General features: G+C 42.3%; 1 protein-coding gene across 1 annotated transcript; it reads left to right on the plus strand.

The window, feature by feature from the left end:
• The first annotated feature begins 12,614 nt into the window (after positions 1–12,614).
• On the plus strand, positions 12,615–14,124 carry Rprm (reprimo, TP53 dependent G2 arrest mediator homolog). Its single transcript, XM_004651847.2, has 2 exons — positions 12,615–13,552; positions 13,959–14,124. Exon 1 carries the CDS (start codon positions 12,887–12,889, stop codon positions 13,214–13,216), a length of 330 nt encoding a protein of 109 aa, XP_004651904.1. The 5' UTR covers positions 12,615–12,886; the 3' UTR covers positions 13,217–13,552; positions 13,959–14,124.
• The last annotated feature ends 617 nt before the right edge of the window (positions 14,125–14,741 follow it).

The following is a 14,741-nucleotide window of genomic DNA, read 5'->3' on the forward strand; positions in this document are numbered from 1 at the left end:
ATAGTGTTTGCCTTGTTGGGTATTGGACCGACTTGGAGCCTAACCCCCTTCTTTCCTACCACGCCTTTTAGAAATGGAAATGTCTATGTTCTGCCTGCTTCACCATTGCATTTTGAAAACACTTAACTTCTTTGATTTTACAGGTTCACAGCAGGAGGTGAACTTGACTCCATCTCTGATTTAGAGGATACTTTGAACTGCTACCTTAAAGTTGATGCTAGAATGAGTTAAGAAACATTAGTGATCTATTGGGATGGAACAAATATATTTACAATGAACAAATTTTGATGGGACAAGGCAACACTGATTTGAAAATGTTCTTTCCAGAATTTAGCTGTTGCAAATGTGAAGGTGTAAGAGGTGAGGCCTTAAAGAAGTGCTATACTATGAAATTTCTGTAAATCTAGATTTAGCTTTAGAGAGAAAAGGGGCTGCATTTCACACCAGGATATTAGTATTGCATGCAAATACTGTATCACTCAGCCTAGAAAGGCATTTGAAGCACACTCCTCCTCACTCACTCTCCTACCTTCTGCTGTTTGAGAAGAAGCCAGATGCCAGTGACTTTTATCTTGGTTTTCCTGGCCACAAGAATACTGAGACACATTTCTAATCCCAAATCAGTACCTAGTGTGTGAGACTTGTAATGGAAGCATAAAATGAGCTGGTTTGCATTCCTCCTGGGAATTAGCTGATTCCTATAATGTTAAGCAGGATTTGATATATTCCAAACTTTTTGAACATTATATATGTATGTATATTTTTTAACAAAGAGAGGCATTAATTGGTATTGTATGCTTACTTGTTCTTAATTCAAGCTTCTCTGTCATGATTGTGGTTAATACCACTTGTAATTACTATTTATAGGTGAAACTACTAATCTTCAATCTGTTTATTTATTTCTACTGGATGAAGTAAAATCATGCTAAACCACTATTTGAAAGTAGAATTTAAGCACATAGTGGGTGAAATCAGGTGTGTGTGGATGGTGGCTTGGACAAATTGTTTCTCAGACAAGATACTGAAGAGTAAGTAAGTTATCTTAATTAATAGCAGTGCAACCTTAAACAGCACTGACCATAGCAAATAAACTCATCCATGTGTCCCCAATTTTGCATCTGCAATACATGAAGACATATTCTGACATCTGAAATTACTTTGTATCATCTATCTGAAAGTGATATACTCTCTACTGTGTTGGATACATATACACAATATTCTAATGGTGTTAAAAGTTAGCTATAGTTCCATGAATATATTAGAAATCACAAAACTTCACTTTTAAGTTATGCACAGAGAAAACTGGTATGCAGAGAACTTAACACTTATCAGGAATATCTTTGGATAATAGAGATGTAATTCAATAATTAAAAGGATTAAGACATCATCCCATAAAGTCCCTAAGCTTAACTCAACGAATGTGACACATCATCATAATGAAGAAGTTCAAGGCTTTAGAAAGTTACATAAGGTACATGAATAAATAGAGAGATGGTGTAATTCATGAATGGGAATAAAATGCATAATGGTGTTTTCTTTACAAGCTAAATTATTATTGTTATCCTTGAAGTCTTATGGGATTAAATTGTAGAGCTGTAGGATTTATGTGTCCAGGAGTGAAATAGAGGGAGGAGGTCAATTGGCTCTACCAGGTTTCAAAACAGCATCTGAGCAACAATGGGAGTCACAGTGGACTAGATCACACAGTCTTGAAAAGTCTTCTAATGTACTTAAGAATTTTCTTTGTTTGAATTGAATTGTATGCATGTGGCTTTCTCACACTGGCCCTGCACACTAGTGACTCTGCAGTTCAGGAATTTCCTGAATGATCCTGCCCATTCAATTCCATTAAGTATTTATTTCCCATTGAGAGCTCTGTCCTCAGAGCAAGTATCACCCTGGGCTCTTTTGAAATCAAAATCAAGGAAATGTACATCCCCAGCTCTTACATTCTGTATGCATGAAGAATTTGCACCACATCTCGCCAACCTGTACATGCTGAAGCAGTGGCCTGAGTTACACCTGAACCTACTTGAGCCATAGTTGGAGGGGCCAGGGACTCCTCTCTGAATGAAAATTACAGGGTGGATACCCAAGGCGGCCCTGGGCTACAAGCCTCCAAAGTCTCATAGACAGCCAAGGTCTCTTTCCTCAAACCAATCTATCCCAATCCCTATTATTCACTTTGTGATGAGAGAGAAACCTCAAAGACAGCCACAGTCTCTGAGCGATCATTTTCCCATTGGCTTAAAGAGCAGTGCTCAGCTTCCTACCAGTGGTGTTGCTCTACTTACTGACCATACCGTAGACCATTGGTTACTTTTCTCATTTCTGTGACAAAATACATTGTGGTTCTCAGTTAAAGGGTAGTTTATCATACTAGAAAAGTCACAGTAGCAGGAGTTTGAGGCAACTGATTTTATTTTATCCACAGTCAGCAAGCACAAAAATATGAATGATGTGTCTCAGTTTGCTATCTCCTTATAATCCCATCCAGGGCCCCAGCCCATAGAATGATGTCACACATGTAGAGTGGGTCTTCTCACCTCAGCTAATCCATTCTAAAAAGTTCCCTTATATGCCCACAGATTTATTTTCTAGATGTTTCTAGATCCGTCAAGATGAACTTCAGTCACGCTTGACCATACCTAGTGAATCTCTCCTAACACAACTTTTTATTCTTTATATTCTCAGGCTGAGAACCTTCTCAGATTTTACATATTTCTCCTTTTAAAATGATTAATTCTGCCTTTAAATCATGTCCTCTCACATTTTGCTTTAAGCAGTTTGGAGACACCACACAGTCCTTCGGTATGCTGCTGCTTAGAGACGTCCTCTGCAAGCATCCTCCTGCCTCCCCGAGTTCCGACTTTCTTTATGTCCAAGTCAAGCGCTTTGCAACCTTAAAATCAGAGTGGTTTCTGGAAAATACTTTGCCCCTCATTTCTGTCTGAAACCCCATCAAACTGACTTAACTGAGCATACGTGTACCAGCATTGCGGTTAGGAACTCTTCTTCTCTTCGGAAGGTCAGGCTTTCCCTGCTGCCCTCCTGTTCTCTACTGCTCACCACAGTTGACTAGAACAATCTATACACAAATATCTAGGCTTTTTCCACCATCCCTTCAAAAGCATTCCAGACTTTACTCAATTCCAAAGCAACTTCTTCATTTCTTAGGTATTTGCTAGAGCAACACACTAGTATCTGTCTTTCTCCATCTTATGCTGCTGTAACCAGGCATCACAGACTAACTTACAAAAATCCAGAAATTTCTTTAGCATAGTTTTGGAGGCTAAAAAAGTCCAAGATAAATGTGTCAGTATCTGTGAGGGCTTCTTACTACCGTCACCAATAACAAAAGCAAAACGCAGCTACATCCTCAATCTCATGCAGGAGGCAACCATAGTCCCTCTTCAAAGGCTCAATATCCTAATATTAACACCTCTAAAACATCTTAACTTGGGGCCTGGACATGGTGGTGCATGTCTTTAAACCCAGCATTTGGGAGGCAGAGGTAGGAGGATTACCATGAGTTCAAGACTACCATGAGGCTATATAATGAATTCCAGATCAGCCTGGGCTAGAGTGAAGCCCTACCTCAAAATAAATAAATAAATAAATAAATAAATAAATAAATAAATAAATAAATAAATAAATAAATAAAACAAAAATACCTTAATTTGGAAGGGGATATATTCAAACCATAATAGGTTCCATTATATATATTTTTTCTTATCATTCTTAGTGGTCTAAGCCTTCTAATGTGGGAAACACCTTTGGAAGTATCACAGATGCTTTCTGCAGAATTTGAATGAATTTCAACAATGGCACTGCATGAGACCCACAGAGATTAGACTCAAGGCAGATTCCCAAGCCATGATGAGGTAGAATGCATTCAGACCACCAGCTGGATAGCAGGGTAGGTCATGAAGCTGGCTGGTGAAAGTGGGTCATCCATCACTCTAAAAAAAATATTAGGCATTATGAAAGCTCTACTTGGAGTGATGTATTAAAGCTCTGGGCTGCTGAAAACCAGATAATGTGTCAAAGAACATCCTGGTAGATGGGCTCAGAGTCACTGTTCATTGTGCACACATGTGACTACCAGAAAAGCAGTCATTGCAAAGAGCCAACGGTTCACTAGGTAGAAATTGGTTGGTCATTTCAGTTAGGCTTTCCATGGGCACAACCCAAGACACTGACAGGAAAGAGTGGATACACATGCTTTGCATGCTATATTCAGTGAGTTATAAAATGAAGCTCTATAAATTAAGAGCCACTTCCTTGGACTATTTGGCATCAGTGATGTGATTTATTTAACATCTAAGGAACAAGACTTCATGCTCTTCACAGTGGTTTCACTTAGTTTAATACCTCTTTTTTCACTGCCAGAAGAAATTCTTTCTAATTCACAAATCTGATTTTTTTTATTTTAATTTTTTTTGTTTTGGTTAGCTGCTTAAACCCTTTCAATGTCTCTTTATGGCTTTCAAGTAAAAATAAAATTTCTATAAGGTAACACAAAAGCCTAGCATTATCAGGTGTCATAATTTTTAGTAATTCCCTAGTTTGTCAGTATGCTCAAAATACAGAATTTCTGGGCTGGAGAGATGGCTTAGTGGTTAAGCGCTTGCCTGTGAAGCCTAAGGACCCTGGTTCGAGGCTCGGTTCCCCAGGTCCCACATTAGCCAGATGCACAAGGGGGCACACGCGTCTGGAGTTCGTTTGCAGTGGTTGGAAGCCCTGGCATGCCCATTCTCTCTCTCTCCCTCTATCTGTCTTTCTTTCTGTGTCTGTCACTCTCAAATAAATAAATAATTTTAAAAAATACTGTTAAAAAATACAGAATTTCTTACACATGCAAAAATAAAAAAAGTGAACTATATGCTCCCTTGCATGCTCCACCTGGATAGCTCCTCTCCATCCATCCTTCAAAACTCAGTGCATGTCTCATGTCCTCATTACCACCTCCCAGTATCCCAGTCTTGAAAAATTATTCATAGATTTTTCCATAATACTTCCATAGGCCACACTAATTGATTGTGTGCTCCCTCCCTGATACCTGGAGGGCAGAGACTACATCTCTTAGCTCCATACTCCTAGAGTATGTTGTGCACATAATATGCTTCATAATTGTTTCTTGGATACCTTCACCACTATTTAAAAAAATTGTGAGGAATGGAGAAATAGCTGAATGTTAAGTAAATTGAACACAATGATGGAAGCAACCTGCTCAGAGACATCTACCACATTGACTTTTAATATCCTTCAACTTCAGAATCACAAGTGTTCATACAAAAACAGTTGGACTATTGTATCACAATGACCAGAGTATAATTACTAAGCACTAATATTACTGCTTTTTATCTGGAAAGAGGTGACGTCATTGCTTCCCTTCATTTTGTCTTCAGTTTTGCAGAAGATAGGACTCTTCATGAGCTCCAATACCCAAGTCTAAATTGAGTTGCTTTTCTTAGAAATTACTCCCCTCCTTTGCTTCCAAGGTGATTTCTCCTTTGTGCTTTTATGTAAACGTCAGAGTCAAATGACACAGACTTGTTATGTGGAAATAGATAATATAATTCCATCCCAGGTTGAGCTGAGGCTGAGAAACTGGACAGACTGTATCTTTCAGGCCTCTTTGTGGCCGCCTGCTTCTCCCCTATTGAGGCTGGTAGGACTCCTGTTCCTTTAATGCTAGAATGGAGGAGGATCCAGTGGCACCTCAGTGGCTTTTCACTTCAAATCTTGCAGACTATAAAGAATGGATAGGAAATCAGAGTGAAATAATGACAAAAATTCTGTGGAGGCAAAAAGTGTGCTGCACATCTAAAATATGTTACAATAGGTCTATGATGTGTTACTCTGAAGCCTTGGCACACTCGGTGCTTGGGACCTTAAAATATAGCTTGGGGTGAATTGTTATGAATTCCTTGGCTCATTAGAAAAGTACAAACAGAGCAGAGCATTGTGGCTGCTACTCAACATATTATTCCACGCTCTGATGCCCTGGCTCAGTGGAGTCACCTGTGTAGCACAAGGACAGTCTGCACTCAGCTCCCACAGGGAGAAGAAACTGACATCAATGTCACTAGTAGAAGAATCAGAGAAAGTATTCAAATAGACAAAGAAGAGGCAGTCACTTGGTGTAACTTTTATTATTTTCTGCATCTTGCCACTTTTCCTTTAAATTGCCTTTAATAAAAAATACTTTGAGTACCATTAAAGAATACATATTAAAATAAAAGGATAAATTAAATGGAAAATACACACTTTATAATCATAACATTAATTTTTAATTAAAATAAAAGGTTTTAGGCTGGAGAGATGGCTTAGTGGTTAAGGTGCTTGCCTGTGAAGCCTAAGGAACCACGTTTGATTACCCAGAACCCATGTAAGCCAGAGGTACATGGTGGCACATGCATCTGTATTTCATTTATGGTGGCTTAGAGGCCCTAGCATGCCTCTTCTTCCTTCCTCCCCCCTCTCTCTAACAAGTAAATAAATAAAAATAAATATTATCTAAAAATTAAAGGTTATATATTCCATGTTATAAAGTATTCCTGACACCCCCCAATTTAAGTTATACATATTAAAATTTTTGCATTATTATTTGCCTACTAACAGACGTTTTAAGATGAAAGTATCTTCAAGATAAACTATTTTGTTAAATGTAGAAAATGAAAATGTCATCAATGTGTTTTAAAAGGGATAAAAATGACTAATGTAAATAAGAATTAAATGTGGGGCTGGCAAGATGGCTTAGCTGTTAAGGCACTTGCCTGGAAAGTCTAAGGACCCATGTTCAACTGTCCGGGTTCCATGTAGCCAGATGCAATGATGCAAGCACACAATGTCACAGATGTGCCACAAGGGGAGCTCAAGGTCATTTGCAGTAGGTTGAAGATCTTGGCATGCCCATTCTCTCTTTCCCTCTCTCTTTCTCTCTCTCTCTCTCTCTGCCTCCCCTCTCAAAAGTAAAAAAAAAAAAAAAAAAAAGAATTAAATGTGAAGGAGAATGAACTGCATTTACAATGAATGAAGAGAAACCCAAGTGAAAATGTTGATGTATGTATACATATAAGATAATTCCATATGCTGAAAAATAATACAAGGCAACTTTGAAGTCAAATGAATAGGAAATGTATTTACAAATATTTCATAGAGCTACTATGTGTGATAAGAAAAATATTAGAAATCAATATGAATCATACAAATCATATAAGGGTTGTGGGGGCTTAGCTCAGTTGGTAAGGTGACTGCCTTGCAAACATATGGACTTGGATTTGATCTTCAGAACCCACATTTCAAAAGCCAGCATGTAGAAGCATGCCCATGATCCTCACACTGAGAGGTGGAGGCAGGAATATCTCTAGGACTCACTGGTCAGCTAGTCTAGCCTCACTAGTGATCTGAAAGCCAATGAGAGACGCTATCTCAAAAAAAAGTTGATTTTAGCAGTGGAATAACACCTAATGTTGTCCTCCAACCTCCACGAATACTCTGCTTTATGTGACTGGCAATAAAATTGACAATCAGTCCACCTCATTTCCCTGTCTGGTGATCTTAAAACAGACAAGCTTGGCAAACATTACTTTAAGCAGTTTTTTTTTTTTCCCCCATCAGCCTGGTCTAGCAAATTACCTAGAAAATCTAATAAGTTCTGACACTTGGAGCCTTCTTTAAGCAATTCTCATCCCATAATTGTGGGTTTGGTTTGGGTATAAGAATTAGACTATGCAGTGCTGCTGCATGTAGTCAAGTGGGCACGGGCTTGCTCGGAAAATTGGAGTGAACGTTGACAGGACATTTTAACAAGGAATGGAGCTGTGCCTTGCTTTCTAAAAAAATATTGTTTTTACTAATATTGCAACTTTATAAATTCATAGTGTAAGTGCAATCTTAAAATTAGAAACCATTTATGAACTAAAATATTCTTTGTACATAATTGGTTTAATAGAATTACTTGAAATTAACACACCATCCAAAGTATTAGTTCAGTAAACAATAGTATGTTCATATGATGAAATGCTAGCCTCATTTAAAAAGTGTATACAAGTTTCTGATGTCGTGAAACAACACACAAAAGCAAGATATAGAGCTAATTACTGCATGGCACAACTCTGCTAGAAGAACTGCCAAAAAAGGGGAAGAAAACATTATATCTTAGGAAAGGCAGTTATCTTTATGCTATGGAAGTGATAAACGATGTAGGGAATTATTTTCAGACATTTGTAACTTTATATGTTTATGTTAGCTCTAATGAAGATATTTAGAAATTTATCATGGCAAAGTACCCAAAACTTACAACTGTAACAATTTTCACCTGTACAATCCAGTGACATTAAGTACATTCATAGTACTGTGCAAGCACCATCAACATCCATTCAGTACTTGATAATCTTCCCCAGCTGAAAAAAAATCCCCATTATTTCATCTATCAAGCCCTTGGTAACCACCATCCCTCTGCCTGTATGAATTTCACTACTCTATGGGTCTCATATAAATGCAGTCATGCAGTCATTGTCCTTTTAGCTGATGCTTCTCAGCAGAGTGTACTTGAGGGTTAACTGTGCTATAGCAAATATCAGAATTCCATTTCTTTATAAGATGGAATAATATTCCATGAATACATATACCACATTCTATTTATTTGTCTTATTTATGGGTGGGAATTTTGGTTACTTTTACTTTGTGACTATTGTGAGCAAATATTTGTTTCCATGTTTTCAGCTTGGGGGAGCATTTACCTTGATATGGAATTGCTGGATCATATGGCAATTTGATGTTTAATTTTCTTACAAACTTCACTATTACATCCCACAGTAACTCTACCATCTCAGGCTCCTACAAATAATGTATAAGGATTTGAATTTCTATATATATTTAAAGCACTTTATATATAAGTATAATATAAGTATATATAAGTATATAAGTCATTTTCTAACCTTCTGAAAAGGAAATATAGTACATTTTCTTTTAATGGTATATGCATTGACACACACCTCCAGGAACTATTGAAGCGTACAGTTACTTGAAATTCTGCTACATACAAGATGCAATTACCAGTTATTTTAATAGAATATATCAATCCTTTCAAACCCTGTGGAATATCATACCCATTTCACAGATGAGTAAGTGAGATACATGGAAGGTAATGAAATCTTGTCCAACATCACACCATCAGTAAGTGAAAACAGCAAGAATCACAGACGCCTTTACAGATTTGCTCAGACTCATTTCCATCTAGGATGGCTCCAAATGAATCCTCTGTGCTCTTAGAAACCCCAGGCAGACTAAGTGATGCTTGTTTTGTCTCTCTTTTTTACGTTACACGGGGATGTTGAAAAAGCACCTGCTTCTGGTCATTTCCCCCTGCCAACCCATGTGATAATGTCAGTCCTCTGTCATCAAGAAAAGCAGATAAAGCAGAGAGTAAAAGCTGTGAGAAGTGTGAAGGCTGTGAGAGAATGTGAATGGTGAGTCTGGGGAGAAAATGTTTTAGTGTAGGGTTTGTCTTTCGTATCTCTTGTTGGTTCAGTGATCTATGCTGCTCTATTCTCATGTTTCAGGTACTAGTCTGGCATTGTGAATGGCTTGTGTATGTGAGTGCTTTCTCGTTACTGACTTATACCATGATATATAATGCAATCCACTTGAAAAAATGCTTGCCCCAAAACAATAAATATCCTTTTAGTGTCCGGTGCCCTCTCTTTAGGTGTCTACTTCATATTTCCATGATGCACTAATCATCATGGAAAAGTATTTTGGTACTGAAAGCATCTGGACTCACCTCAAGACTATCTCAAGTAGAGATTTAGGACTGTCATCAATATTGGCATAGAATATCCTTGCAAAATTTGTCTGTCATAGATACATGCTTGAGAAAAAGTTAAGCAAGTGTTTCTGCCCTTATGGGAAATACTAAGAAAGTAATTAACTAAAATTTACTTCAATGAAACAAGAAATCACAGATACATCCAGCAGTGAGTCCTTAAAAGAGTGAAAACCTCTCTAAGGCTGATTATCAGTAGGCCTCCCATATCAAATCACCATCTACTTTGGAAATTCAGTCTGTTACATGGAAAACATTACATTTTCCAATTTGTAATCTTTTCCTAGGAAACAGGTCAAAAACAGGAGGTAAGCAAAGAAAAAACTCTACATTTAAAACACGCCACTGATGGCTCAACGAAGGAGCTAATCCCTTGCTGCTCAACTATTCCCACCTTCTACTCCACTGAGGACTTAAAGAAGAAGCTAGTCGGGCTGGAGAGATGGCTTAGTGGTTAAGCGCTTGCCTGTGAAGCTTAAGGACCCCGGTTCGAGGCTCGGTTCCCCAGGACCCACGTTAGCCAGATGGACAAGGGGGCGCACGCATCTGGAATTCGTTTGCAGAGGCTGGAGGCCCTGGCGCGCCCATTCTCTCTCGCTCTCTATCTGCCTCTCTCTCTCTCTCTCTCTCTCTCTCTCTCTCTCTCTCTGTCATTCTCAAATGAATAAATAAAAATGAACAAAAAAAGTAAAAATAAAGAAGCTAGTCCCTTGCTGTTCAACTGTGCCCACCTTCTACTCCACTGAAGACTTGGAGAAGCTAGTCCCTTGCTGCTCAGCTATGCCCACCTTCTAAACTCTCAGTATCTGAGGTCACATCCCCAGGAGTTAGGCTCTGCTCTCTGATGTTTTGATTTTCTGAATACTTAGTATTTGTTTCCATAATTTATTTAGCATGGCTTTATATTGTCTTGGTTTTATTTGATAGTTTTCCCACAGCTACACTGTGATTTTACTATTCATCAGTGTTACCCTAAAATAGATTACCTATATGACCAGATTTAAATAATTATTAACAATGAGTTAATGAAATTTTTGATAAGATAAACTGTTGTGGGTAAGACATGCTTCAATGCTGACTACATCATAGAAGGAGAAGAATAATAAACCCAATGAGTGTGGGTGGAGTGCATTGTCCCAGGTTCTTAGCTCCTATCTGACAGATGAAACTTATTAAGGCTGGTATACACAAACTTCCAAAATTGAAAGTTATCCATTAAAGGTAATCTGTTGTATTTCTGTGGCCATTATGAAGTAGTGCAAAAGCTTTTAAATAAACCTCTGATATGGAATAAATGATGCTTGCCAATATGCTCTACCAAGCAAACACACTGCAATTAAAATGAGTGGTGCATGCCTATAATCTTAGAACCTGGATTCCTAGGCAGGTGGTGACCAGCTCAAGACCAGACTGGGTTATATTGCAAGATCCTTTCTCAGTCCTCCTACCCCACATCCCCACCAAAAAGAGAGAGAGAGAGAGAGAGAGAGATGAAAACAAGACAATTATATGTCCTGGTAGAAAGTTAGTAAGCAGAATCTATCAAAAGCTTGAACCAGGGGCTGGGAATATGGCTTAGTGGTTAAGGCTCTTGCCTGCAAAGCCAAAGGACCTTGGTTGGATTCCCCAGAACCCACGTAAGCCAGATTCACAAAATGGCTCATGTGTCTGGAGTTCCTCTGTAGCAGCTGGAGGCCTGGCACACCCATTCTCTCTCTCTAAAAATAAATTTAAACAATTAAAAAGCTTGAGCTGGGCTTCAATTCACTGCCTTCTAGATAAACAAAAGGGGGTGGGTGGAGAAAATATCAGCAACTAGAGGGAGGGAAGCAGAGAAAAATCCTGAAATATTCCTGTGGAATTTACAGAAAGAAATGTACAACTATCCGGGAATCAAAAGCACAGCCATGATGAAGCCTCCACGAAAGGTCTGCAAGGTCGGTTCACAGTGACTAAGGGAGGGTTGCATCGCTTCTGGAACACGGGGAAGCTTCCAGCCGTTGGCCAGCATTCTACGTGAAGGTTGCTGATGAGCAATTCCCTTAAACAACCGATTTACTGCCTTGACACAAAACTGGCAGCACATCCAAGAACGCCTCTGAAATTAACATTACAAGGAAGTGGTCACTCTGTCCATGTCTTTTATCAGAGAGGTGACCCTGCTCCTGGAACCACCTCCACACCACAGCAACCGAAGAGCATTTTCTTCTTGTAGCCCCCAAGCCTTGGCCTCAAAAAGTACTAAAATCCTGCCTCACTGTGCAGACATTGTCTTTCGTAAGGGGGCTAAGGATGTGAATTTGATCTTCCCTGCTCATTCTTCCTTCCTTAAATATACGTTTAGATCCCCCTTTTTCCCTTCGCCATCCCACTAGAAAGGCGTGGCAGGTGAGAGCCCATCAGGCCTCCCGCGGCCGGCCAGAGCCCAGCTAGCACCATCTGGCACCTGCGATGATGCCTCACCACCTTCCCTTCTCCCCGAGGTGAAGAGGGGCAGCATCAAAGGACACTCGCAGGAGCGGGTGTGACCCAGCTCCTCCACATGTCTCATCCTTCATTCACACGTCCGGCATGTCCTGTGACCTGGGCCTGGCCTTTGGAGTTGCAGAAGAGGCCCAAGCGACAAAGACCATCTCATCTCTCTCTGGCTTCCCGCACCGCCCAGCCGCAGGAGGCGCGGCGGACGGCAGGGGTCGCTGTGCGCCCGGAGCCGCCACCGGCGCTGCCCGCACCTCCCACGGCCCCGCCGGCTCAGCCCCGCCAAGTTCCGACAGCCCCCAGCCGAGCGAGCGAGCGAGCGAGCAGCGAGAGAGAGAGAGCGCCGGGAGGGAACGCGCACCAGCGCCAGGGCAGGAGCGCACGGAGCACACTGCGAGGCGCCTTGGAGAGGCTTCTGGGACACTCACGGCGCGGGGACTTTGGAGAGCGCCAGGAGCCCCCACGCGCGAGCGCGGGGCAGTGTGCAGGGAGCGCTCGGCGCTGCACCTGTTCCTCCCGCGCCTTCGCCTTCGCCTTCCCTCGGAGCCGCGCCCGCCCCGCTCTCGCCCAGACATGAATTCGGTGCTGGGCAACCAGACCGACGTGGCGGGCCTGCTCCTGGCCAACAGCAGCGAGGCGCTGGAGCGCGCCGTGCGCTGCTGCACCCAGGCGTCGGTGGTGACCGACGACGGCTTCGCCGAGGGCGGCCCGGACGAGCGCAGCCTGTACATCATGCGCGTGGTGCAGATCGCGGTCATGTGCGTGCTCTCGCTCACCGTGGTCTTCGGCATTTTCTTCCTCGGCTGCAACCTGCTCATCAAGTCCGAGGGTATGATCAACTTCCTGGTGAAAGACCGGAGACCGTCCAAAGAGGTGGAAGCGGTGGTCGTGGGGCCCTATTGACCGGGCCCTCCCGTCCAGGTGGCGGCAGGCATCCGCATGCCTCCCGCCCCTCGCCGGCCCCGCTGCGCCCCTCAACCATCACAGACCCGGCCCAGCAGACCTGTCGGGGAGTCCGGGATTTCTCGCGACTAACTTCTGCCTTCCGGGAACAAGTGACCCACTTCTGATCGCCCTCCGAAAGGCCCCAGCCAGGCTGGGGAAGAAAAGCACCCTGACTTCTCGACCCAGCAGCAGGTGGCAAAAGAGGAGGATGAGGGCGCAGAACTTTGGAAGCTGCTGGTGGCCTGAGAGACTGGGAGGACCGACGGGGCGAAGGCCGCCTTCCACCTGCTGCAGGTGGGCCAAGGTGGGGGCAGCTGGAGAGGGAGGGCCGGGAAGAGATCCAGCGGCACCCATAGGTCTGGCGGCGAAAACTGACCTGTTTATACGCCTCGCTACAGACGTAATGGGGACACAAATGTGTGCGTGGATTCGCACTCACTCCCTCCCACAACCCCCAGCCCTGATTGTAACTTGCTGTTTAAAGGGATTTTTGTGTTAGTTTTTTTTTGTGTTAGTTTGCTTGAATACAAATATTTGATAAGTCTTTCTCTGCCCTAGTAGCCTGTTTGCCTGCCTGCGAGTTAGTTTTGTCATCCTGGGTGAATGGGGTGGCGGGGGATGGGGGGGAGCCTGAGACTCTGAACTGGGTGAGTTGTTTTTCTTTTTTTTTAAGTTGCATTTCCATCTGGGTCTCTTTTAGGGGGCTAGCGTCCAGCTCAGCCCGGGACAAAGACCCAGCATAGAATTCCTAGCTCGTGACTGCACGGTTTACGCCACAAAAGTGCTCTTGATATCCGTGACACCGTTTCGACTTTATTTTTTTTTCCTTATTTAACGTTTCCTTAATAAATGTAACATTCAAGTGCTTTGTTTCTGGCCTCCTGGTGATCATTCTAGTTCCCTGGCCGAGGGGACAGGAAAGCTGCGCGGAGACTGATTCCTGGCCAAGTGATTTCGCTTTGGAGAGCTGCGGGATTTACTCGTAGTTCCCGTGGAGAGGAGGAGGGGCGGGTTGAGTGAGCGTGAGCGAGACCCAGCCAAGCCCGGGACACGGGAGCCATCCCCCAGGCAGCCGCCTTTGTTTCCTCGCGCTTTTACTACTGTAAATTTCATTTAGTCTCCTGTCAGGTAGGTACGACAACAGGAGGGTCCCCTGGGAAGATTACCCTTCCTAGCCAAGCTCTGGAGGGAGCACTGGGTTACATCGCTAATGAAAGGAGGAGATGGCTGGACCAACCTCTGGGGAGGGCATCTTTCCCCTGACCAACGTCAGCAGGACGGCGCCGGGATGCTGCTCCGGAAAAAGAAATTTTAAAATCCGAGGAAAAGTGGCTGCCCAGGTTCACAAGGGCACTTCTAATCCCTGGAGTAAGTCATTGCTCCCAAATCAAGCGACCTGTTGTTTTCATTGTCACATTATGTTTCCTGGAAAAGTAGATTAAGAGAGAGCTGAAGAAATGGTAAATGTGTGAGGTGATGGGTA

The sequence above is a fragment of the Jaculus jaculus genome, chromosome 4, assembly GCF_020740685.1.
Source record: "Jaculus jaculus isolate mJacJac1 chromosome 4, mJacJac1.mat.Y.cur, whole genome shotgun sequence".
NCBI lineage: Eukaryota > Metazoa > Chordata > Mammalia > Rodentia > Dipodidae > Jaculus > Jaculus jaculus.

What these genes read in the sequence shown, in the direction of transcription:
- Rprm (XM_004651847.2), top strand. Translation starts at nt 12,887, where the DNA reads ATGAATTCGGTGCTGGGCAACCAGACCGACGTGGCGGGCCTGCTCCTG.